Source organism: Mustela putorius, unplaced genomic scaffold (genome assembly GCF_011764305.1).
Source record: "Mustela putorius furo isolate JIRA1106 unplaced genomic scaffold, ASM1176430v1.1 tig00000695_pilon_pilon_pilon, whole genome shotgun sequence".
Lineage (NCBI taxonomy): Eukaryota > Metazoa > Chordata > Mammalia > Carnivora > Mustelidae > Mustela > Mustela putorius.
The window spans coordinates 1,986,643-2,012,728 of NW_025421447.1; the positions used below are offsets into that span (position 1 = coordinate 1,986,643).

Consider the following 26,086-nt stretch of genomic DNA (forward strand, 5'->3'; position numbering starts at 1 on the left):
CCAACATCACATTTTAGAAGATTAAACACCATGACCAAGTGGGATTTATCACAGAAATACAAGGGTAGTTCAAAAGAATATAATGTAATACACCATGTTAAGAGAACAAAGGAATAAAACCACATGATCAATTGATGCAAAAAAGGCACTTGACATAATTCAATGCCCTATCATGAAGAAACACTCAAGAAAACTAGGAATACTTGCAGAACATAATAAAAGGGTATCTATGGAAAACCTACAGCTAGCATACTTGGTGAAAGACTGAAAGCTTCCCTGCAAAGATCAGGAACAAGATAAGGATCCAATATGCAGCCATCAAAAAGTGAAATCTTACTGTTAGCACTGATGTGGATGGAACTAGAGGCTGTTATGCTAAGTGAAATTAGTCAATCAGACAGTTATACATGGAATTTATTTTTTTTTTACTATATGAAAAAATCAGGGCACCCGGGTGGCTCAGTGGGTTAAAGCCTCTGCCTTCCACTCTGGTCATGATCCTAATGTCCTGGGATGGAGCCCTGCATTAGGTTCTCTGCTCAGTGGGGAGCCTGCTTCCACCCCTCTCTCTGCCTGCCTCTCTGCCTACTTGTGATCTCTGTCTGTCAAATAAATAAAATCTTTTTAAAAATAAATAAATCTGTATCTATATATTTATATATACATACACACATGCGTACATACACACATACGTGTATGTATATATGGCCATCCCAGTAGATGTGAAGAGAAACCACTTTGTGCGTGTGTGTTTTAATCAAGATGAAAGTCACATAGCATAAAATTAACTTTTAAAGTGTCTGACTCAGGATGCCTGGGTGGCTCAGTCATTAAGCGTCTGCTCTCAGGTCAGGTCATGATCTCAGTGTCCTGGGATTGAGCCCTTCATTGGGCTCCCTGCTCCACGGGAAGCCTGCTTCTCCCTCTCCCACTCCCCATGCTTGTATTCCCTCTTTCTCTCTCTCTCTCTGTCAAATAAATGAAATCTTTAAAATAAAATAAAATGTATGATTCAGGGCATTTAGTACATTTCCAGTGTTGTACAACAACCACCTCTCCCTAGTTTCAAAATTTCATCATCCCAGAAGACAGCCCCATTAGTAGTCACACCCTGTTCTCTCCTCCCACATTCCCAGGCAATGCACCGGAATTAAAAAGAGAGACTCTTTTAAAAAGAGAGACCTGCAGCTCAGGTCGCAATCCCGGAGTCCTGGGGTCAAGCCCCATGTCGGGCTCCCTGCTCAGGAGAGAGCCTACTTCTCCCTCACCCTCTGCTGCTCCCCACTGCTCATGCTCTCTCTCTCAAATAAATAAAATCTTTTTTTTTTTAAAGATCTTATTTATTTGACAAAGATCACAAGTAGGCAGAGAGGCAGAGAGTGGGGAGAGCGGAGCAGGCTCCCTGCCAATCAGGGAGCCTGATGCGGGGCTCCATTCCAGGACCCTGAGACCATGACCTGAGCCAAAGGCAGAGGCTTCAACCCACTGAGCCACCCAGGTGCCCCTCAGATAAAATCTTAAAAAAAGAAAAGAGAGACTTAGATATTTGGATGCCAGTGTTCATTACCATATTATTCATAGTGGCCAAAAGGTAGAAATAACCGGAATGTCCATCAGCAGACGGATGGATAAACAAATATGAATATATTTGTTTGAATATAAAAGAATGCTATTACTAAATTCTGACGTGAATGAACCTTGAAAGCATTATGCTAAGTGAAATAAGCCAGACACCAAAGGACAAATATTGTGTGATTCCACTTGTATGAAATACCTAGAATAAGCAAATTTATTCACAAAGTAGATTACAGGTTAGCAGAGGCTTGGGGGGAGCTGAGAATGAGGGGTTACTGCATAATGGATATGGTTTCTGTTTCAGGTGTTGAAAACTTTGGAAAATAGTTTTACATTTCATGTGCATAACATCATAAATGCAATTAATGCCACTGAATTGTACACTTGAACGTGGTTTAAATGGCTGATATACTGTATTATATATTTTTCCCACAACTTCTTGCATAAATGTTTTTATCTCTTTAAAGTTTTTATAAATTTTATTTTTTAAATTAAGTTTATTTAAATTCCAGTTAGTTAATGTACAGTGTAATATTCATTTCAGGTACAGAATTTAGTCACAACACCCAGTGCTCATGGCAACAAGTGCTAGCCTTTTTTTTTTTTTTTTTTTTTTTAAGAGAAGGAAGTGGTGGGGAGGGGCAGAGGGAAAAGGAGAGAGAGAGAGAGAGACTCCTTTTTTTTTTTTTTAAAGATTTTATTTATTTATTCGACAGAGAGAAATCACAAGTAGGCAGAGAGGCAGGCAGAGAGAGAGAGGAGGAAGCAGGCTCCCCGCCAAGCAGAGAGTCCGATGCGGGACTCGATCCCAGGACCCTGAGATCATGACCTGAGCCGAAGGCAGCAGCCTAACCACTGAGCCACCCAGGCACCCGAGAGAGAGACTCTTAAACAGACTCCATGCCTCGTGTGGAGCCGGACGTGGCTTGATCTCACGACAGTCTTGACTTGAGCTGAAATGAAGAGTTAGATGCCTAACCAACTGAGCCACCCAGGGACCCCCTACAAGTGTCCTCCTAATCCATCACCCATTTAACCCATCCCCCCACCCAGGAGTACATTTATGATGAGCACTGAATAATGTATAAATTGTTGAATCAGTATATTGTACACCTGAAACTAACACTGTATGTTAACTATACTACATCTTAATTCCACTCCCTTTGAGTGTGGGTGGGACTTAATGGCACGTCTAACAAATAGAAAGCTTACATCTTGGAGCACCTGGGTGGCACAATTGGGGTGGCACAATTGGTTGGGCATCTGCCTTCAGCTCAGGTCGTGATCCTGGGGTCCTGGGGTGGAGCCCCACATGGGCTTCCTGCTCAACTGGGAGTCTGCTTCTCCCTCACCCTCGGCCCCTCCTCCCTGCTTGTGTATTCTCTCTCTATAAAATAAATAAAAATCTTTAAAAGAAAAAAAAGCTTACATCTTTACATCTTGAATCCTCCTTTTCCCCATCTCTATCTCTCCCTTTCTCTCCCTCCCTCTCTTCCCCTCCCCCCTTCCTTTTTCCCTCTCCCCATCCGATCTCTCTCTCCACCCCACCCACCAGGTTGACCGAAACCTCCTGAGAAACAGGACCACAACTACAGAGTTAACACACTTCCAAATTCCTCACCCTCTGAAATGATATAAATGTTATTTTGAGCTAAAATTTTAGGTAATTTGTAATGTGGCACTAGACAATTGATAGAGAATTAGGTGAATAAATGCTAGTGGCACAGATGATCCCAAATAGATAATGATAGAGGGAATATTTTATGAATTTTTAGAAAAGTTTTTATGTAGCAAGTTTTCAGGTCTAATTAATAGACTGATATTAAGAGGAGTGAGTGATTTCCTGAGTGTACATTGTATTTATCTGTGATAAAAGCCTGGGGGTGATGTTGATACAAAAATAGGGGTTAAGTCAAGAAATGGGCAGAAGATATAAACAGACATGTCTGCAAAGAAGACATCCAGATGGCCAACAGACACATGAAAAAAATGCTCAAAATCACTTGACATCAGGGAAATACAGATCAAAACCACAATGAGATACCACCTTACACCAGTCAGAATGGCTAAAATTAACAAGTTTGGAAACAACAGATGTTGGAGAGGATGCAGAGAAAGGGGAATCCTCCTACACTCTTGGTGGGAATGCAAACTGGTGCAGCCATTCTGGAAAACAGTATGGAGGGTCCTCAAAAAGTTAAAAATAGAACTACCTATGGCCCAGCATTTGCACTACTAAGTATTTACCCCAAAGATACAAATGTAGTGATCCAAAGGGTCACCTGCACCCCAATGTTTATAGCAGCAATGTCCACAATAACCAAACTATGGAAAGAGACCAAATCGACAGAAGAATGGATAAAGAAGACGTGCTGTATATGTTGGAATATTACTCAGCCATCAAAAAGTGAAATCTTGCCAATTGCAATGACACCGATGGAATTAGAGGTTATTATGCAAAGTGAAATAAGTCAATCAGAGAGACATTATCATGTGATTTTACTCAAATGTGGAATTTGAGAAAACAGGATCATAGGGGAAGAGAAGGAAAAATAAGATGAAATCATAAGAGACTCTTAACTATAGGAAGCAAACTGATGGTTGCTGGAGGGAAGGATAGGTCAGGGAAGGGGGTAACTGGGTGATGGGCATTAAAGAGGTCATGTGATATGATGAGCACTGGGTGTTAAATGCAACTGGTGAATCACTAAACTCTACCTCTGAAACTGATACACTATTCATTAATTAATTGAATTTAAATTTTTAAAAATAGGGGTTAAATATTGGCAAATAAATAACAGAGTAGAAGACCAAAGTTCGTGATATATTTTTTTATTAACATATAATGTATTATTGGCTTCAGGGATACAGGTCTGTGAATCATCAGTCTTTTACAATTCACAGCACTCACCATAGCAGATATCCTCCCCAATGTCCATAACCCAGCCACCCTATCCCTCCCCCCACACCTCCAGCAACCCTCAGTTTGTTTCCTAAGATTAAGAGTCTCTTATGGTTTGTCTCCCTCCCCAGTCCCATCTTGTGAGTTCGTGATATTTTAAAAAATAATATAAATCTAGGATTGAGGCTCCCAGTGCCAGTACTGAGTTTTAAAATTTAGTTTAAGAGACAATTTAATATAAAAGAAATTGCAAATATTTAATTGCTGAATACACAAATTCTTACAAAGCTCCTATTAAAAATATAGCTTAAATATTTTGAAGTTTCATAAGTTCTAATTCAAAATAAAATATGGAAATATTAGGGAAATAAACCCAGAGTATAAACCCAACAATGGAAAGTCGTTTTAATCAAGTTTTAAAAAACCAAAGGAACACTACAATAGTTAAAAGTGATTGAATCTATGGAAGTGGAAAACGGAGCAGTGTGAAGGTAATATGTTGTCTTTTTTTTTTTTTTAAGATTTTATTTATTTATTTGACAGAGAGAGATTACAAGTAGGCAGAGAGGCAGGCAGAGAGAGAGAGGAAGTAGGCTCCCTGCTGAGCAGAGAGCCCGATGCGGGACTCGATCCCAGGACCCTGAGATCATGACCTGAGCTGAAGGCAGCGGCTTAACCCACTGAGCCACCCAGGCGCCCCGGGAATATGTTGTCTTTAATAATAAACCTTACTTTGGGGGTGGGGGCCTGGGTGGCTTAGTCAGTTAAGCATCCGACTCTTGATTTTGGCTCAGATCATGATCTCAGGGTCATGGGATCAATCCCCACATCAGGCTCTGGGCTCAGTACAGAGTCTGCTTGTCCCTCTCCCTCGGCTCCTCCCCACTCTTGCTCTCTCACTCTGTCACGCACACTCTGTCTCAAATAAATACAATCTTTTAAAAAAAATTTACTTCCATAAAGCTTAACCTTAAACTTTATGCAAGAAATTACTTTGATGGGGCACCTGGATGGCTCAGTGGGTTAAGCCTCTGCCTTCAGCTCAGGTCATGATCCCAGGGTACTGGGTTCGAGCCCCTCATCAGCCTATCTGCTCAGCAGGGGGCCTGCTTCCCACCCCCCCTCTCTGCCTACTTGTGATCTCTCTCACTCTGTCAAATAAATATATATAATCTTTTAAAAAAAGAAGAAGAAGAAATTACTTTGATAAAATAGAAGTTGGATTTTTAAAATAGAGCATACCTGGGGCACCTGAGTGGCTCAGTCAGTTAAGTATCTGGCTCAGGTCTTAATCCCAGAGTCTTGGGATCGAGCCCCACATCAACCTCCCTGCTCAGTGGGAAGCCTGCTTCTCCCTCTCCCTTTTCCCCTCACCCGCTTGTGCTCTATCACACTCTCTCTCTGTTAAATAAATTAATTTTTGTAAAAAATTTTTTAAAAATAATGGATACCTCATGAGGATATGAGGCTTAAAACAGCAAATCCATACACAGCATTTAGTATGATGCAGAGAAAGTGTTCAGTAAAAATGTGTATGAATTCCCAGGTAGAAAAGTGATTTGAATAGGACACCCTTACCCTTAAAAAGAAGACAAAACTTGTTGAAATTTGGCTTCTGCTGGCTAGGGCTGGGCTCTGTGCTCATCTAAGGAGACATATACGCAGTAATTTATGGCCTCTGGCTGGTGGAAGAGCTTGGTAACTACAGGTCCTCTTACTGGTAGCTTCTCATCCACCCAGGTTTCCTCAAAAGAGAAGTCTTCTGGTAGCCCACGATCCATCAGTGTCTGTCAGCATCTGTCAGTCAGGGTCTTTCAGGCTCTGTCAGTCAAGGTCTGTCAGGGTCTGTCACAGGGAAAGAAAGTCAGAGCCTACCCTTCAGAGTTTGACAGCCTAGCTTCACATCCTGACTGTGCCTTGGAGCAAGTTAAGTAATCTTAGTCCCTAGTTTTGATTGTAAGGGGAATTAAGTGAGTAAATGAATGTAAAATGCATGTTTGCTGTTACTGTCACTCTCCTCTTCACCACATTGGTTGGGAGCCATGCCAGCACACTACTGAGCCCACAGGATGCAGCAATGTGTGAAGTATTTAGAGTTTAAATGTTAAATAAGCATAGCTATAGTCCAGGAACCATATATATAGTCTCATATAACTTATATGAGATAAACTCAACCTACAATTAATGGAGAAGTGCCTGGTGAGTTAATATAACAAAACATCTTTTGAAGAGGATTAGCCATTTCTGGTTGACATGTCACCCCATTTCTGTCTCTTCTAGTGGAATCTTGTCAGACTGGCAGAGGGACAAATGGAACCAAATCATCCTTCTTTCCACGGCCTCACAAACTCTTCCCCTTCAACTACTGACATGTGAAGCCCAGAGAGTCCGTGAGGAAGTAGGGAGATAATTGCATAAGGATCCGGGACCTTTCTAAGAGTCGAGTGTTTTATAATCATGTCTGGAGGTACCCAGGTGGGGGAGTAAGGTGCGGTGGGAGGCAGGGGGGCAGAAAGAGGCAGAAGTCATGGGCAAGAGTTGGAAGGTGTATGAGAGGGCTGGACTCTAGAGTTGACTCCTTTCAGCCCTTTGGGTGCCAGACCTAGTCCTTGCGTCTGCAGACCCAGAAGTGGTCACATCCGGGACCCCTGCTGAAGAACGGTGTCTATCTGTAATTTACCCTTAGAGCACAGTTGGAACCCAGGCCCAGCTGGCAGGAACACAAAGAGGTGAGCCTCACTCTGGGAAAACAACTTGCCATCCTCCCCTCAGAAAGCAGTGGTGGCTCTCCCCATGAAAGCAAGATGTGCCTAGGTGACCCCTAGTAACAGTGGAAGAAAGACAAGGTCGGTGGGGGGACATGTCTCAGTCACTACAGTGAACTAAGGGTCAACTAGAGAAATAGCAAAGCACCGCCACAGAGATAGGCTCCCTCAGAACCCCTACGCTGTGTTTGCTATCCCCACCCCACACTATTAGAACTAGCATTAAACACTCTGACTAGTGTGTGCACAATTATAAATGTGAAGGTCCCAGCTAGCTCCCCGGGGAAAACTGTGGCCAGCCTTGAACTGTGGCAGTCCACCCACCCTCCTGTAAACCCTTTTCTGCCCTCAGCCTTGTGCTTCCACAGCATGGCAATCTAGGCAAGGACAGAAAGGGAGAGGGGAGGAAAGGGACCCAAACCCAAGGGCTATCAAATTCAAGATTGCAGCAATCTACACGGACCTTAAGAATCTTTTTCGGGCGCCTGGGTGGCTCAGTGGGTTAAGCCTCTGCTTCAGCTCAGGTCATGATCTCAGGGTCCTGGGATCAAGACCCACATCGGGCTCTCTGCTCAGCAGGGAGCCTGCTTCTCCCTCTCTCTCTGCCTGCCTCTCTGCCTACTTGTGACCTCTCTGTCAAATAAATAAATCTTAAAAGAAAGAAAGAAAGAAAGAAAGAAAGAAAGAAAGAAAGAAAGAAAGAAAGAAAGAAAGAAAGAAAAAAGAACCTTCTTTCTCAGGGTGCCTGGGTGACTCAGTCAGTTAAGCGTCTGCCCTCCGCTCAGGTCCTGATCCCAGGATCCTAGGATCGAGCCCTGCATCAGACTCCCTGCTCAGCAGAGAGCCTACTTCTCCCTCTTCCTCTGCCTGCCGCTAAGCAAACTTGTGTTCTCTCTCTCTGTCTCAAATAAAGAAGTAAGACCTTAAAAAAAAAAAAAAAAAAAAAAAGGAATCTTCTTTCTCAGAACCTGCACAATAGATTTTTACAAGGCCTTTGCCCTCATTGGCTGACGGTGTCTTGAGTTGCCCCTGGGAAAAGCAGTGTTAGAGATGGTGTGCACAGGCTGTTTACAGAGACTGTATCCTTGTGTGAATGAAACGAAGACAAATTGGCCCATAGGGCTTCTCTGGAGTGGTTCAAGCCTACAACAGTCTAAGAATTATTTAAAAAAAAAAAAAAGATAGCTATTGCCTAAAATTACAAGTTTTCAGTCATTGTGTAAACACATTATTGCCTTACCTCCTTTACTTCTTATTGTACCTGTGAGCAAACTGTGTGAGGTTAAGTAAATTTCCCAAAATCGCACAGCCACCTCATGAAGTAGGAACTCTTAATGTTCCCATTTTACAGATGGGAAAGCTGAGGCAAACCTGGGATTTGCATCTGTCATTCTAACTCCAGATCTCAAGACTCCACCACCAGGATTTACTCTCCTCCTCTTGTTACAAACCCAGGCAAGTGTGTAAGTGTGATGCACAGAGGTCCACAAGGAGGCAAAGGCGGAAGACATTTCCTTTATCACTGATTTCAGGCCAGAATTTACAAACTTGAATTTTGAAAACTTTCTACTTTATTAAGAATGATACTCCAACCAAGAAATTGGTAAAGTTTTGGGGCGCCTGGGTGGCTCAGTGGGATAACCCTCTGCTTTCAGCTCAGGTCATGATCTCAGGGTCCTGGGATCGAGTCCCTCATCGGGCTCTCTGCTCAGCAGGGAGCCTGCTTCCTCCTCTCTCTCTCTCTGCCTGCCTCTCTGCCTACTTGTGATCTCTGTCAAATAAATAAATAAAATCTTAAAAAAAAAAAGAAAGAAAAGAAAGAAATTGGTAAAGTTTTCATCATAAGGCAAATTTTGATAGTAGTATATCACTAGTGTCCATTTTAAGGGTCAAGGAGAAAAACCTCTGAAGTAAACAATACTAAGTAAAGTAAGTGTAAAGGGCTAGGGGTAAATGTTACAGAGTTGTAGCTAATTGTTTCTGGTTAGCTGAGTACATCAGTGCTGTCAGGAATACAAACAAAATGCTCTAAGTGAGGGGAGGAGACTCAGGCTGTTGATTTCCTCTGAAGTAACTTTCTGTTCTCAGGAAAAATTAATCCGCCACCACAGGTAAGAATAAATGTGACGAAGGAAAGCAACTGGAAACAAGATTCAAGAATAATATCCACTTCACCCATATCTAAAATATGGGGGAATAAAAAAAGAGCTTCCAAGTCCTCTGTCCATTTGTGACATGCCCCACAAACATCCCCGAGTTTCAGAAGAGCCTACTCTAGAGTCGAAACCACTAGAACTGTAGCGCTGTTACCCCTCCTCTTACTTTGTACGTCTTCGACTCTTGCCCAAACATGGAACCTGCAACCACTGGGAGAGAGGCTCTTGGGTTGATCTCCCTGCTCTGTTTCGAAGGGAGCATCACAACAGGCTGCATAAAACAAGAAGGAAGCCGTGGCTTTCCTAAATACCCCAGGCTCTGTCCCCAGCGTCACCTGGAAGACCACCCTGGAATTCTCCTGTGCAACCCCACTGCACACCCCCAGCCCTGCTTCTCCTGCGGGCAGAGCCAGGCAGCCTCAGGGCCCTTGGAGAACTTTGCATTCGATTCAGAAAACAATTCTGATTCTAGGTATTTGCTCTGTGGCCTTGGGACCAGGTCATGGGAGACTGGGAGTGGGCAGTGCTACTTTCTTGGTGAAATGGTGGAGAAGGGCACCCATGGGCCTTCGGCCCCAGCATGAAATAAAAACAAAGCGTTTGGCAAAACGAACAAAAACAAGAGACATTACGTTCTACATTTTATTTTGTTTTGAAGTTACATTTCAAGCAAAGGTCATTTTTTTCCTAAGCAATATCTCATGAGATATTTCCTAAGCAATTCCTCATGAGAGCACAGCTGCTAAACCATAAACCACTGCAACCATATCTCAATTCTCCAGCTACCAGCTTTGGTTTGTTCAGGAAAGAAATCCTCAGCTCTGCTAATAGGGAACAAACATAAGCAATTCAGTCCCTTGAACAAAAATGAAGTCACGAGACCAGTCTCACATCCACCATTTTCTGCGTGACTAAAATCAGTACAAGAAAATAGACTGCAACCACAACTTTCATAGAACAGCTGAGAATCCCATGTGAGGGCAAACATACTCTCAGCTTGAGTGAGAAAGAAGAGACATTGACCAAGCTTTCTCCCAGATTCCATTAGTGCACGGAGCTCCAATCTCCCCATGCGGGTGTTGGGGACATGTGTGTTACTGTCGATCCTGGAAAGATGTGAAGAGGTCGTCCATTCCATAGCATTTTCCAGAGTGGCACTGGAATAATGGATCCCTTTAGGGTTGGCTCATGATAAGACTGTAGACCCACTCCAATGGGTGCACAAAGGAAAAAAAAGAGCAGAATCAGAGCTGAGTGCCCCTTTAAAAGCCAAACACCTACACTGAGAAGGAGGCACCCCTCTCTAAAAACCCTTGCCCTTTTGGGATTCCCACTGTGGAAGCCTTCAGGTCTCAAGCTTAGCTAGAGGGAAGCCAGGTAGGGTACAGCTGGCTGTAGGTGACCAGAGGATGGGCAACGTAGTAGTTGTTGAAGTTGCCATCACTGACGTAGGGAGCTGTCTGGTAGTAACAGGTGACATTGGTGGCGTTGGGGATGATGTTTTTGTTCTGCCAGCACGTGTGAGGCCAGGAGGGAGATGGGGTTCAGGGTCTGCTGTCGTAGAAGACAAGCAGAGAGTCCAGGATGATCTGAGAAGAAGAGCAGAGAGTCGAGTGTGAGTCCACGTCAAACTCAAACTGGCACTGGATGGAGTCGAAAACTTCAGCTCCACGTTCCAGCCTTTCTTGCTGGAGAGGGAGATCAGGCTCCAGCAGTCCGTGTCCGTGCACACCTTCACCATCTTCTGCATGTACTCCTTCAGAGTGACCAGGCTGATTCTGAGCTTGTTCACGCCCTCTGGCAGGAAGTTCAGAAGGGAGTTCAGCAGCACGTCCCTGACCAGTTAAAATTCGACCTCTGTGGGAAGAGCTACGTGAAAGATCCAGTCCAGGTCTTTGCAGTCTTTGACCAGGACGTGGCCCGCTGTTCAGCCTTTCAGCCAGACAACCTGCACTTTGATGCCCGCCTCTTCCAGCCAGTTGTGCTGGGTGTCCCATGTGAGCATTTATTTCAGTGACAGGTTGTAGTAACTGCCCAGTGGCTGGAATTAGCTGGTGTGGAGAACGGACAGCAGGCTTTTTCGGACCCCATGGCCCCCATGCTCATGGCGAAGGCCGGGACACAAGGCAGGCTGCAGGGGCCCTGGCACAGAGGTGAGGATAGCAGCTCCCTCAGATGTGGTACCAACTGAGGCTGTGGACCTGGTCCTGTGGGTTCCTCTGATCCTGGCTTTTTGCGGAAACTGCAGTTCAGGAGGTGAATTGCACCCCATGTGGACACCCCTTGTAATGCTGTATTCCAGTAAAGCACCAAAGCAGGGATCTAAAACATGAGGATTTCCCAGCAAGGCTTTGGGTCTGGTGATCGCAACATTAGATCTTTTTGAGTTGGATAAGAAACCCAAAAAATATCTATAATCTTCAAATCTGTTTTCATTTGATGATACGGTAGAGATGAGGATGGCCAAATATTCCTGCCCTTGAAACTCCTCTACTGATCTGAACTTTATGTCCATCAAATCAACATTTCACAAAAGAATTTTTATTTTCTTCCACCTGCTTCCATTAGGGGGTGATCACACCAATGTCACTTGCAGACACCTGGCCAGAGATGCCCCTGGCCAGAAGGCAGCTACAGCACATGGCCTGTGACAGGCTCCCCTCCCTTCACGGACTTCACTGCCCCTCACACTGTGAAAGATGAGGGGAAAGCCTTTCTTTGGTAATTTCTCCCAGTCCAGCAGGTGAGTATGTGTGTACATGTGTTAGTGTGTGTAACCATGCATAGTATGTTTGTAAGTGAGCACACGTGCCCATGTGTGGGTGTGTGTGCGCACATGTGCGTGTGTATGCACTGAGACAGCGGGGACTCGGGCTGCTGGGCCGAAGGTAGGCGAGAGGAGTAAATCCCTGGGCTTCACGGTGGCCAGGAGCCAGGCCAGCTCAGCCTCGCAGGGGACACCAACGGAGGGAGCAAGGCTTTTCTGACAGCAGGGAGTGGCTGCAACACTGTTCTCTGCTGACAGGACCACCAAGGCCCAGTGCCCAGCCGTGGTCAGGAGAGCCGCCTTCTGAGGAGGCCACATCCTCGGAGCTCCCCTGCCCCACTGAACCAGGAGCCCCGACCTCAGGAAGGGACCTCTCTATGGGTCCTCTGTCTTCGTAGAACCCAAGGCAGAGCCCCAGCCAGGCACTCCCGGGCAGCCTGGCTTTGAGGAGGGAATCAAAGGTTAGGCTGGTTTAATATCAAACTTAATCTTTACCTGCCACTCAAAGATGGGATAGTTCTTCTTATCTCCCAGAGCTGGTGGGAAATAGTGCCCTACAATACCCCAGAAAAGGAAGAACTGTTCTGGGTTGGTTTTTTGGTTTTGGGGTTTTTTTTTGTCAGATGCTAATCATTCAGGGTTTATGGGCTCTGGGAACTCTACGGGAAGAATTTGGAGAAGGAAGTGGGCCTTCCGCATGGGGACTAAGTGGAGGTCTGAGGACTGGCTGGAGAGAAGGGGAGGTGGAGACGGCGGGCTACAAGGAAGCTGGCAGGGGAAATTGCCCCCCAAAAGGAGGGGGTTCCTTGCCTGGGAAGCACAGAGGTGGGACCTTGAAGGGGACAGTCTTAGGAGGCTACCCTGTAAGGTCACTATTCAAGGCCTCCAGGGACTTAGGCGGCCACTGACTCATCCTGTGAGCCCACTCCCAAGGCCCAGAGGAGGCTCCTCCTGGAGGCCTGAAGAGGAATTGCCTTCACACCCTCTGCCCCTAGCCCATGCCAGGGAGTGTCGGGGCCACAGGACTTGGCTCCATGCCCAGGGGATAGACACACACTCTACCACTGGGATGCCCGTGACTTGAGGAAAGTGGGCAGAAATACGGGGCGCACCGCAGCAGCTAGTGAAGCCACTGTCACCTGTACTTGGAGGTCTCACAGACTTGGCCCCTGAACTCGTTCAATAGATCGTTGACACCCCTGTTCCAGAGCTTTTGGAGAAGAAAAGGTTCCAGGTATCATGGGATCTGTGTTAGCCGTGTGATATGTTTTCAAAAGGCAATGTGACCTTACTCTGTGTCCGAAGATCGTAAAAGCAGATTTGCCAGTGGCACCATGTGGCTGTCCCTTTGATGTGAAGGTGCTATCTCTCAAGTGACCGTCTGGGTTTGAAGAAGAAAGGATTTTACATACAGACCTGGCTGGGAACTGGGAGCCCTACCCTGAGTATGCACACACACACCCACACACACCCATTCAGGATTTGTCACTTTCCGAGCTTAGAGGTCCCAACTCTCTGCCTCTTGGCCGTTCACAAATAGGAACTCTGGCTGAGCTGGGGTAGGGGCACTCACATCTCAGAGGAGGAGAGCAGGTCCCCATCAGTCCCGGCGCAGTCCCTGCTTTGTATTCTGCTGGGACCCCCTCCATTAGTGCAATGATCATACCAGGATCTAGTGTCTGCTTATCGGCTGCCCAGCTCCCCTGGACACAAGGTCTGCCACAGCCCTGCTCACCCTTCCCCCAGGCAACACCCACCAGCCCACCCAGTCAGGGCCCCTCTGGGCACAGTCCGTAGCAACCACTTCTTTTAGCTCCATCCCATGCCCTGGTTTCGTGAAGGCAGCCTCCCTCACCCCTTCCAGTCTTGGCTATCCTGAGGCTGAGCCTCTGCCTTTCCCCAGGCTGTTCATTCACAGGTCCCATGACCAGCACAGACAAAACCTCTTAGCAACAGGATGGAGGGAAAAACTCTTAAGGCAATTGATTTATCAGTTTCAACACTGGACAGTTATTTTCCTTTCCAAAGTGCCCATGGTGAGTGTCCAGGATATAAATGCATCTGAGGAGGGTCCCTCCCTCAGGGAGCCATAAAAAGAGGACTATTTGGGGATAGTCAGAGAGATGGGACCCGAACAGAAGAGCAGCGGACTCCCGGGAGAGCAGTAGTGTGAGAAGGTCCAGACATGAACTTATACCCAGCTGGCATCATCAAGCAGCCTGCCAGATAAAATCCAGGCAAAGGCATCTGAATTGGTGTATGCTGTGTACTTATAAATTAGGGGCAACGGTTGCAGGTTGGAAGGTTTCACATAACATAAAAGTCTGGTTTTATATTAGCTTTTCTGGAGAAATTAGAAAGCTGGTAACTGAGCCTGTATTCCTTCACGGCAACTCCTGAGGGGAGCAAGACCAGGGCAGCCCTCTCTGAGTGCCCTCGGTTTCACATCACTCAGCCTGGCCCCTGACCCTTAACTCAGAAGGTCAAGAAACCAAGGTTCCCTGAGGTTGGGGCTAGCCTGACAAGTTTGAAGATCAGTCACAGACTGAGAGAGGCCTGGGGTAGTCTGGGAGCCCTCTAGAAATTGCAGAGATGAGTGTAAGAGCCAAGTCTTCAGGAGGGATCGAGATCACAGAAGAGCAAAGACATCTAGGAAGTCCCTTCCTCATCCAGAAGGGCCTGGGGCCATTCTGACAGAACAACTCCGAAGTGCCCAGAACCCACCATCACAGGTGGGAGCCGGCCGGCCCACATGGGGAGTTCCACTACATGTCCAGAATGATCTGAGAGGGCTTCCAGGGCCCCCAAGTTGAGAAGGACTTTGTAAGATTTCTGGCAATGTTCATCTTTACCTGTTTCCTTTTAGTGATTTACAATAAATCCCCCTAAGCAGAAAGGGTCCTCTGACTTTGTTTGGTGAGAGCAAGGAATGAGGGCAGGCTGGGGAGACTAAGGGCTACCACATAGTCTTACAGTGAAAGAAATTCCCAAAGAGACAGAGGTGGGTGTGCATTCAGATTGGGGAACCTGCTATAAGGAAGAAAGAGTCCTGGGACTGGGAAGTGATCCACAGAATCTACCAGCCCTTGATCACCCCTGTTGCTTTACAACACACCAGAGAATTTCCTAGATCAGTGGAGTGCTGGAGCCAATACCTACCAGCTTGCAGGAGACAACTGTCTACATCTTTTCCCAGCTTCACAGTCAGAGTCCATGGCTTCATAGTAGTAGCCTGAAACCAGCCACCATGGGAATATTTCCACCCCAGAAGTTGGTAAACTTCTGAGCTCTCCCCACCCCCAAGAGGCAGTTGTAAATTATCTGGTTCTTCTGATGGACCACCCACCTGTCAGATCTGGCCTAGGACGTGCTTCTGGGGACAGGCCGAACCCTGGTGAGAGAAATTCCCAGACTCCACATCCCCCCATGGGTCCCAAATAGGAAATGAACCGAACAGGCAAACAGGCTGAATCAGAATTCAACAGGAGTTCTAAATTATAATGAACCTTCACTGGCTTCCTTCTGTTTTCTTTTTTTTCTTCCCTTTTAATTATTTTTATTTTTATTTATTATGTTATGTTAGTCATCAGACAGTACTTCATTAAGTTTTATTTTTATCTCTATACCCAACATAGGGCTTGAACTCATCCCTGAGATCAAGAGTTACCTGTTCCTCAGACTGAGCCAGCCAGGCACTCCACTCCCTCTTTTTTCTAATTGCTTCTCCAGAGAGTCCAGGTCTGGGAGAAGCTCTCTTTCCCCTGAGCTGAGTCAGGTTTGCTATTTCCTTATGTGCTTCTTTCTCTTTAACAAATGTTTCTTTCTGGACTCAGCCCAGTCCTGTTAAGCATTCCTGTCCAAGCAGGGTCTGCTCCTCCCCAAGCGCTAGGTGGGGCTTGGGACCAGTGAAAGGCTCCAAACATCTGTGCTCTTGTGTCAACCCAGCCCAGCCTTGCCTAATCATCTGCGGAGGCAGCTTGCTGCTGGAAGCCTGGTGACCGAAAAGGTGAGAGGCTTGTACCAGAGGTGGCAGCGATCCCCGCAGCACCCAGCTACATTCAAAAAGCACTCACTCACTTTGCTGCTTTCTCAAGAGTCTGCCGGTGGTCCCACCAGCCCCAGCCTCAGAACTCAGCCATGATCAGGAGAAGCTTCCTGGGGGCAGTAAGACTTGGCCAGCACAAGGTCCTTCCTGGCGTCCCGCAGGTCTTAACCAGACTCAGCCCCACCTCAGCATTGGGATCCTCCGTGGACTCCCTGGTAAGTTCCCAGCTCAGCCAGGTAGGCAGCCCTCCTTCTCTTGGGGGCTTAGGGCATAAGGAGCACCCCAAATTTCTTCTTTCCAGATGATGGCTGGAGCAAGTGGGCAGTGTGTTGGGGAGCTATGTGATTTGGCAAAGGGAAGGTGTTCTTGGGATATCAAGTCACCCAGACCAAGGGGCTCCTGGCTAGCTTAGCTGGTGGAGCATGACTTTTGATTTCAGGGTCGTGAGTTCAACCCCCATGATGGGCCTAAAGATATGAAGGAGGAGGGAAGGGAAGGGAAGGGAAGGGAAGGGACAGGAAAGGAAGGGAGAGAGAAAGAAAAGGAAAGAAAAGAAAGGGAGGAAGAAAGAAATGGAAAGGAAGAGAAAGAAAGAAAAAGAAGAAGGAAGGAAGAAAGGGAAAGAGAGAAAGAGAGAGAGGGAGGGAGGGAGGCCGAGAGGGAGGGAAGGCGGGAGGGAGGGAAGGCGGGAGGGAAGCAGGGAGAAAGAAAGACAGGACAAGCAATCCCAAACTAAGACCACCAGGACACTTTTATCCCGGTCTGGATCTTGTGCAGCCATGCGTGAGTCACTTTCCTCCCATGGAGCTCAGACTGCTGCAGCTGCATCTGCGCATTTCCCGATGGACAGACCTGTGTGTGGTTTGGCCAGCAGCCAGCCCACTGCCTATAGTTGTGACAGGTCCGTGAGTATTTGACACCACAGAGGGCTCACTCTTCCTACAGATAGTAACACCCTTGTGTGGACACCTGAAACATGTTTCAAAGGAGCCACCTTTTAAAAAAAAAAAAAAAAAGGAGCCACCTTGCCAGGGCATGCCCATAGCTATAGACACCTGGACTAGTCCCCAAAGCAAGCAGGTGGCAGCAATGGCCCTCAACAACTGGACGCACCCTCTGGGATACAGTATCTCAGGACAGGCTCCAGTATGACCATCAGCTCTCACACTCACAAGCCTGGCAACCTTAGCCATATTTCCTCAGTTTCCCTATCTGTACAGCACGGCTTAGACTAGTAGTTCTCAGCCTCAAGGAACAGCTCACGGGTTTTTAAACAGGACAGTTGCAAGGCACACCAGAGAGCCGTATGCCTCTACTTGTCAGCCCCCGTTCCCTTTGCACTGTAGGGTCCCCTTGCCATCACCACAGGGGTCCCCTAACCCTCTGCAAGGAACCTGGGCCGCTTCCTGTAAGTCGACACTGGTGGAGCCAGTGAACCCAGGAGCAAATCACCTAGAGGTCCCACAGCACAAGCAGCAGCCCCCATCCCTCAAGAAGCTCTTTAATCTCTCTGATTTTTCCTGCCCAGGTCTCAAGGTTCTGTCCAGAGAAGACGGATTTGAAGGATTACGCCCTTCCCAATGCCAGCTGGTGTCCAGACATGCTGAACCTATACCAGGAATTTCTGGAGAAGACCAAGACCGATGGCTGGGTCAAACTCCCCTCCTTCAAGTCCAACAGAGACCACATCCAGGGGCTGAAACTCCCATTTGGGTTAGCAGTTGCCTCGGGTAAGGCCTGGCCTGGGAGGGCCTGTGGGCACATCTGCTCCCCAGCCCCCGGGGGGTTCAGCCGGTCCCATTCACTGTGTTGACCCTCAGGACCCTCAGGAAGGGGATCCATAACCTCCCTTCTAGTTCTCAGCAGGAAGTTCTTTCTGTGTCTGACCCAGGAAAAGAGAAGAGTATTCCCTCCGATTTCTGGTTCTTTCCTCGTATCCGAGAGAACACAACCGAGTGTTGGCCTTTGCTTCCAGCCAGGAGCCCCCACTGAGCACAGCCTTTAGCCCCCTACCCTTCTGCCTTCCCACTGGGTGTTCTTCCTATGCCGTCAGGCTTTATCCCAAGTCCTCCTCTCCACTTAGTAGGGGCCCTGGGGCCTGCCTCCCCGACTGCAGGCTCAACACAGCGTCCCCACTCTACTGGCTCCATAGCCAGGCTCCCCAAACTCCCACCAGATCAGACGGATAGAACTTTCCACCTTCACCTTCCTTCATGTGTGTGGGTGCGTGTAAGTGTGCCTGTGCGCACACATGTCCCTGTTTTCTTGTCTCTCTCATTCATGCATGTGGTTTTCTAGCCCAGTGATGAATCTGTGGTACGGTAGGCACATGACCTTTGCATTTATACCACAAAGCAGGGTCACCAAATTAATTTTTTTCAAAGAATTTTATGTCCACCAAAAAAGGATGTAGTTGTTGTAGTAGTCATCTTGGGGGGAAAATCAGGACTTTGGTGGACTTTTCTGCATTTATTTTACTGTGGTTTTTTTTTTTTTTTTTTTTAAGTAATCTCTACACCCAACATGGGGCTCAAACTCAAACCCCAAAATCAAGAGTCATGTGCTCTACCAATTGAGCTAGCCAGGCATCCTGATTTTACGGTTTAGTACTGTTGTTATTTTGAATTATATGTGCAGTACATGTTACATTTTTAATTTCCCAGGTTTAAGGTCTGTTAAAGTCTTGATCTGGCCATGAGCCTGTCTCTACCCCTCAGCTAGGGAACTTCCTGAGTGTTTCCCCCTCCAGACCAAGGGCTCCCTGAAGAAAGGGCAGACTCTCCACTCTCAGATTGAATGCTCCTTGAGGACAGAGCCAGGGCATCCTCTGGTTCTCTCCTGGACCCTGTCTGTGCCTAAGGCAGGGCTCCACCATGGTGCTGAATTCCAACTAGGGCCCACACACTTGTGCATCCACTTCTCAAGCTACAGCACTGCCCATCTCTCCCTAGACAAAAGCGACTGGCGCATCTTCACCAGATGTATCCAAGAGGAAGGACAAGGCTACGAGTATGTCATTTTTTTCCACCCATCCAAGAAGAAGTCCATCTGTCTTTTCCAACCTGGCCCCTACCTGGAGGGGCCCCCAGGGTAAGCCACAGACAGAGCCTGTGTGGATGTCCCTGGCTGCTTTCTGGGCTCGGCTCAGATGGGCCACACACAGGGCCCCCAGAGTCTGTCCCTCTTCCTCGGAGCTGGAGGATGGGAGGGTGGGCACTGGGCTTCTGTCTCCACACCAGGCCTGGAAGGGCACTCTGGGTCACCTGGTCCAGGCCTCATTGGGCAGATAAGGAGAGCCTCTGTATGGAGGCCTGAAATTTTTTCCAGTAAGAAGGTGGTCTTAGAGGCCACTTGGGAGAAATGTGCTGTGAACTTGGAAGAGGACAAGATCTGGAGCCAGGCTTTCAGTTCTGTTCTGCCTTGCTGGCCTTGGCACCCTAAGCAAGCATTTCAATCTCTGGCCTTCAGCCTTCTTACCTGAAACCTCGGGCAATAATACCTAGCTGCCAGAATGACTGAGAGATACGGTATTACAGGACCATGTCTATGTACTCACAAATCATATGACACAATTTTAGCTCTCAGACACCATCTCTCCAGACTTCATCTTTTGCCTAGGAGCAAACACAGAGATAAGGTAGCACAGCAGCCCACGCAACCAATCAGGTCTCTAGTCCAGGATCTGGGACTCCAAGCCACTGATCTCTCCATTATACTCTGCTGCCTTTGAACCTGGGATAGGCCCAGGAAGGAACTCACACTAGGTAAATTCCACAAGGGAAATCAAGCTGGCCTTTAGCCTCTTGCCCAAGGCCACTGGGCCACCAAGTCCACGGTTGTCTGCCTTCTCCTGCATCCCTGTTCCTTCTTTATTTTTTTTTTTAAAGATTTTATTTATTTATTTGACAGAAAGAGATCACAAGTAGGCAGAGAGTTAGGCAGAGAGAGAAGGGGAAGCAGGCTCCCCGCTGAGCAGAGAGCCTGATGCGGGGTTTGATCCCAGGACACTGAGATCATGACCCGAGCCGAAGGCAGCGTATTGCTTAATCCACTGAGCCACCCAGGTGCCCCCCTGTTCCTTCTTTAGACAGTCACCAAAGCCTGCTAGTGGTGCCAGAGTTCCTACAAGAGAGAAAGAATGGTGGGGGGTAGCTTTAGGGTCCTAAGGCCTGGGAGAAACTCACAGTTAAATTCAGAGATCTTAAAAGATGTCAGCTCCTTGGGACACCTGGGTGGCACAGGGGTTAAGCTTCTGCCTTCAGCTCAGGTCATGATCTTAGGGTCCTGGGATCGAGTCCCACATCAGGCTCTCTGCTCAGCAGGGAGACTGCTTACTCCTCTCTCTCTCTCTGCTTGCCTCTCTGCCTACCTGTGATCACTCTCTGTCAAATAAATAAAATCTTAAAAAAAAAAAAAAAAAAGATGTCAGCACCTCCACAGGCCGTGGATTCAGACTGCAGCCCTTGGCCACCTTTGCCATCCCAAAGGCATCTTCCATGAGGACACTGATTTTCCCACTGAGCACTGGGGGACTAGGTCAGAGCCCTACACAGGTCAGGAATGCCTGTCTTTCTCAAGAGGAAAACTATAGAAGGCGGGGCTGAGGGGTGAAGTATAACTGATTTTTATTTAGGGGCTCATGGAAAGGCAGCGGAGGACCACCCAACACTGAAGGCAGTGGGTTGAGTGGTTCAGAGAAGAGATGAATACTGAAGAGAAAGAGATATCCAGTTCAGTCTATCTATTGCATAGGGGGAAAAAAAAAACAGTTCTCAACTACTATGTCTTTTTCTCCTGTGCATCTCCTTTGCTGCTCACACAGGACACTTCTGATAGTTCTGATCACCAAATGTTTAGAGGCTTTTCCCCACACCAGGTAATTCTGGGACACCAGCTGGGTGTCCTACAATTTAACTCCATTCTGACACCATCTACCTGGAGACAGCATCAGATCCTACAGGGTAAAGGCTTAGTCCACAAGACTGCCCCCCACTTAAGACGCCAAGAGCAAGTGGCAGGTTGCCAGGTTCCCACAACTTTTGTCTGACTTGGCTATGTTGGGAAGCAAGATTCTCCTGTCGCTTTCAAGGGTCCTTGCAGCTGGACTAGGAATCAAATTGACTTGAGACAGATTAACAGGAGAAAGTCAAATTTAATAGTGTACATACAGGAAATTCACACAGACATGGGAATTCCAAAGACAGGCAAAATGAAGCCTATCTGTCATCCTGAACTAAGGAGCAGGGGGCAGGGATCTGGGACTTAGAAGGGAAGGAATGCACTCTGCATGGTAATAAGAAGAAGAGCAGATGTTTGGTAATTAGATGCTTATCCTGCCTTACAGATGGGTCACTCAGGTAAAACTTAATCTCTGGTAATAACCTTTACTCTGGGAAAGACTCCCAGTTTAAATTCTTCTATGTAGTGAAGGAATTCCACAGGGTCTCAACTGCCTTCAGCTCAAAATAATATCCATGCTCGAGTGGCCCATCCTGGGGCAGCTTGCCTTGGCCCCTACAGTTACCAGTCAGAGTTCTCACAACCCCCTCCTCAAGCCCACTTACTTTGCTAGAGAGGCCTCCAGAACTCAGGGAAACACTTATATTTACCAGTTTATTAAAGGATATGATAAAGGATACAGAAGAACTGCCAGATGAAGACACACATATGGCGAGGTCTGGGAGGGTCCTAAGCACATGCAGGAGCTCCTGTCTCTGTGGGGTTGGCATGCATCACCCTCCCCTGGGCCTGTGTTTGCCAGCCTGGAAGCTCTCTGAACCCTGTACCATTGGGATTTTATGGAGACTTCCTCACCAGGTGTGGTCCATCAAATATTCCATTTCCAGCCCTTCACCCTTCTCTAGAAGCTTCTAATCATGGCTTGGTCTTTCTGGGGACCAGCCCTCATCCAGGAGTCATCCAGAAGCTTGCCCAGAGCCACCTCAGTAAAACAAGACACTCTCACCGCCCAGGAAATTACAAGGGTTTCCGACAGCACTGTCCTGAATCCAGGGCAGAGACCAATATATATCACCTATCTTATCACAAGTGTCCACCCAGCCCCTAGGCAATGAGGAGGGCTAGGTTGCGGGCTGGCCAAGAGCTATCCTGCAGAATCCACAAGCCTGTCAGTGGGTCCCTGTCTGCCCAATGAGGATGCCAAGGGAAGAGCAGATTTGGGGTTCTTTGGCACCAACTTATTTTCCCCTCTTTAAAGCAATGTGAAAGTAGGGGGTTTTATGAACATTACTTCATGTAATCTGCTGAAATAGGAATTATTTCTATTCAGAATTTATAGTGGAAAAACTTAGGCTCAGAAAAGTTTAGCCACTTAGCAGCTCAGCAACTTAGCAGCTTGCTCAAGATCAGACAGGTAGTGGGAGGTGGGGCAGGAAGTCAAACCAGGTGGAGGGTGGTTCCACAACCTTCCAGCTCTTTCCCCTCCTGGTGGTAGGAACCGGAACCGGAGGGTAATCCATGCTAGCACAGCGGGGACAGCTGGCCTGGTCCGTGGAGAATCATGCTTCTGGAAATCAGAAGCTTGAATCTGTCTCATGTTATCTGCATTCTAGATTTCAGCGCACTTCTCTTTTTCCCAACTTCACCACCAACAAAGCAGCTTTGGCATAAGGTCGGCTTACACAACTGAGATTGAGAAATTCTCTCGCTCTAAGGAAAGCAGGTGTTGGCAGCAACCTGCCAAAGGGGGGCCCTGGGCCTTCTGCGGGCAGGATTGCTCAGGAGTCTGTCCTATTGGCCCTGTAGAGAACATAAGTTACAGTTCACATTTCTCTGCCTTGAAAATGTGGGCTTGGCCCCAGATGTACTGATGGATAAGGTGGGAGCTGGCCCAAGGCCATGCCCTGGAGCCCACACTGAAAAACACCAGGCATTTTCCAGGCCCTGTACAAGTGCACCTTTCCAAATGATGGCCATTTCTGCCAGCCACAGGTGATGAATCAGAAAAAATGTTTTCCCATTAACCTTATCGGAAAAACAACAACAACAAGAAGTTTTCCTGGCAAAATAAAAGAATTATGTCAGGTGGTTGCTGACACCTTTGAAGGAACATGGTAGAAAAGCTGAAGTGACTGGGACCAGTTTGATGAGCTGGGATGCTGCTCTGCTTGTTTTCTCTCCGGTAGAGAGGCAGAGGCAGGGCGGTTCCTTGTCGGGATCAAGGAGCGGGGCGGGGAAGTTTGCGCCCCCGCCTAGCTCCTGCCCCACCCCCAGGTTTGCACATGGAGGGTCCTTGGCTGCCCTGATGGACGAGACCTTCTCTAAAACGGCTTACCTGGCTGGAGAGGGGCTGTTCACAGTAAGCCTCAACATCAGGTTCAAAAAGTAAGTATGGGTCCTTGGGGCCCTGGCCAAAGTCATGCCCTTTTTATCCTTGAGGAGTGGCCATGCTCAGCGGTGTGGTGTGGGAGCCCTGTCTGCTGCCTTCCTTCCCCAGCCACTGCTCAGCCATTCCTTGGGTCCCAGCCAGAGCACAGCCTCTGCTGTCAGATTCTGGAAGTCTGCAACCGGGGCCCTGAGTCCTGAGCCACTTATTCCCTGAGGCAGAGTAGAATGAAGAGAAGGCTGGGGGAAATGGAGGGGTGCAGGGATGGCTGCTGGGGAGTCCTATGAGGGACGGGCTAAACCACCTCCTTTTCCAGCTTGATCCCTGTGGGCTCTGTGGCTGTCCTGAATGTTGACGTGGAAAAGATCGAGGACCAGAAGCTTTACATGTCTTGCATCGCCCAGAGTAGGGATCAGCAGACAGTCTATGCCAAGTCTTCAGGTAAAGAGATTCTCAGCCTCAACCCCCTGCCACCATCACCCTCAAGGCAAATGGAAGGAAGAATGCTGATGATGCTGTCCCCAGCAGGGACCAGCTTTTTAGAGTGGGCTTGGGCACCTGGAGAACCAGGCTAGGGTTTTTTTGTTTGTTTGTTTGTTTTCTATGTATGAGTGGTCTGACCTGTTTCACAGGGACAAGGTCAGACGCCAGATAACAGGATGCAAATGCTCAGGGCACCCCATCCAGCTCCTGCCATTCAGCCTGTCCTCTTCCCACGCAGGTGTTTTCCTTCAGCTGCAACTGGAAGAGGAATCATCCCAGTAATAGTCACTAAGCCTTCCTACTGACTGCCTTGCCTGCTAGGGACCCACTACAGAGCAGGGAGGGGTCCCCAGGAAGTGACTGGTGAGATAAAGGAGAGGGTGCACTCCTCTGAATAAATAGATTTATGGCCTCATTCTCAGGCTAAGACCCTTCTGTGCCCGGAAATTAGAATCCCGCCAGCACCTCCCATAAACCCACTTTCCCATTCAGCACCAAGAGATCTCCTGGACACCTGCAGGTTCCAGGCTCTGGGTGAGGCACCAAGCACACAGCAAGGAAAGACTTTAAAGGGTATAGCCTGGTGGTGGTCAGTAAGGGCGGGGCGGGGAGGCGCAGTGCATGGGACATAAAGTTTTGTTTTTTAGAAAGAGAACTCTGGTGGCCGTAAAGCAAGGGTCAGCAAGCCCAAAGGTGGGAGCCCTGGGTGGGAGACCCCATCACGGCCCCCAGCTAGAGATAGTAAGGGCCTGACATGGGTCAGAGCTTTGAAGATGAAAGAGATGGAACATGGGACAAACAAAAGAGCGTGGGACTTTGCTGCTAATTACATGTCATGGACTGGTGAAGAGCTCTGCAGGATGACACCATGTTTCTGGCCTAGGAATTGCAAGGGGCATTATCGGGAGTAGAGAGGAGCAGTTTTGAGGTGGGGGTGGATAATGAGCTTAGTTTCCCACCCATGGAGCTTGATGTGCTCGTGGTGTTTTAGCCACATGGCAGGCACCAGCAGGAACCTGGATATTATGGTCTGGAGCTCGAGACTGATGAGCAACTGACTCGGTCTGTAAGTGATCAGTATAAAAAGGGACATGGAACCATGGGGAGTGAAGCATGCAGAGTGACAGGAGGGAAAGGGCGGGGAGAAATGAAGGATAGGGAAAGGGTCACAGATAGAACTTTTAGTCACGCTAAGGCTTAAAGTTGGGGCAAAGGATGAAAAGCCACCAGAGACTGGGGATAGGATAGGAGTGACCATTCTGAAGAGGAAGAGCTCAGCAGTGTCCAACACTCACGAGAAGGCAAGACAGATGAGGACTAAAAGTAGGCCTTTGCCTTTGGCAATGAGGAAGATGAGGGTCTTCTTTGCCACGTGGGAGCAAAATCAGTATTACGGTGAGTGAAAAGATGGGTGGGAATGACAAGTGAATCTAGATGATTCTTTCTAGGAATGTTGTTGTTGATGAAGTTATTTAAGGAAAGAGGGTTGACTATATTTATAAATTGCTTTGGAAGGAGCTAGTGGAGAAAGGCTGACACTCTAGGAGGGAGAGAGGTGTCATTCAGCAGAACACCTATCTGGTCTCAGAGATGGATTGAGAGCACAGGTGGAGACAGCATCAGTGACTCTGATACCAAAAAAGGAATTAGTAGAAGGGGGAGTGCAGAGTAGGGGGGAGGAGAAGGAGTTTCATGCCAGAGGACTTCAGCGTCCTCAGTGAAACAGAAGGCGAGGCCCTCAGTGGGGAGAGGGGTCTGGAAGGAGGGCAATGATTGCCATATGCCACTGTGGGGATCAGAACAAACCAACCAGGTACACATGGGCCAAAGCATGCAGAAGGCCCAACTGCTGATGGAAAATGGGGGTCTGGAGTGTACTGACCTGGGATGAATGGAAGGTGGGAGCCAGCTGGCAAGACTACGGGACAATGGCCAGTAAGCCAGGCAAGGAAACAGCGGTGACAGAGGAAAAAGAATATGGCCGGTGAATATTTTTAAGAAGGAATGGTCTGACATGAAGGAGAAGAATACAGACTGAGGGAGGAAAT

General features: G+C 47.7%; 2 protein-coding genes across 3 annotated transcripts in view; both read left to right on the plus strand.

The window, feature by feature from the left end:
- The window catches only part of THEM4 (thioesterase superfamily member 4), a 56,315-nt gene extending 48,591 nt beyond the window's left edge, over positions 1-7,724 (plus strand). Inside the window, exon 5 of the mRNA XM_045083059.1 lies at positions 6,758-7,724. Coding sequence (XP_044938994.1) covers positions 6,758-6,887 — 130 coding nt within the window. The 3' untranslated portion in view covers positions 6,888-7,724. The remainder of the gene's footprint in view (positions 1-6,757) is intronic.
- A 5,316-nt stretch (positions 7,725-13,040) lies between these two features.
- Positions 13,041-24,453, plus strand: THEM5 (thioesterase superfamily member 5). Of its 2 annotated transcripts, XM_004776674.3 has the most exons (7): positions 13,041-16,171; positions 16,260-16,425; positions 17,739-17,940; positions 19,162-19,300; positions 23,444-23,554; positions 23,872-23,996; positions 24,277-24,453. In XM_004776674.3, the coding sequence occupies exons 2-7, from the start codon at positions 16,303-16,305 to the stop codon at positions 24,318-24,320; spliced, it is 744 nt and encodes a 247-aa protein (XP_004776731.1). In that variant the 5' UTR covers positions 13,041-16,171; positions 16,260-16,302; the 3' UTR covers positions 24,321-24,453. The 2 variants fall into 2 exon arrangements, with proteins under 2 accessions (XP_004776731.1, XP_004776730.1); XM_004776673.3 differs by having other exon boundaries at positions 13,042-16,425.
- Positions 24,454-26,086: the final 1,633 nt, after the last annotated feature.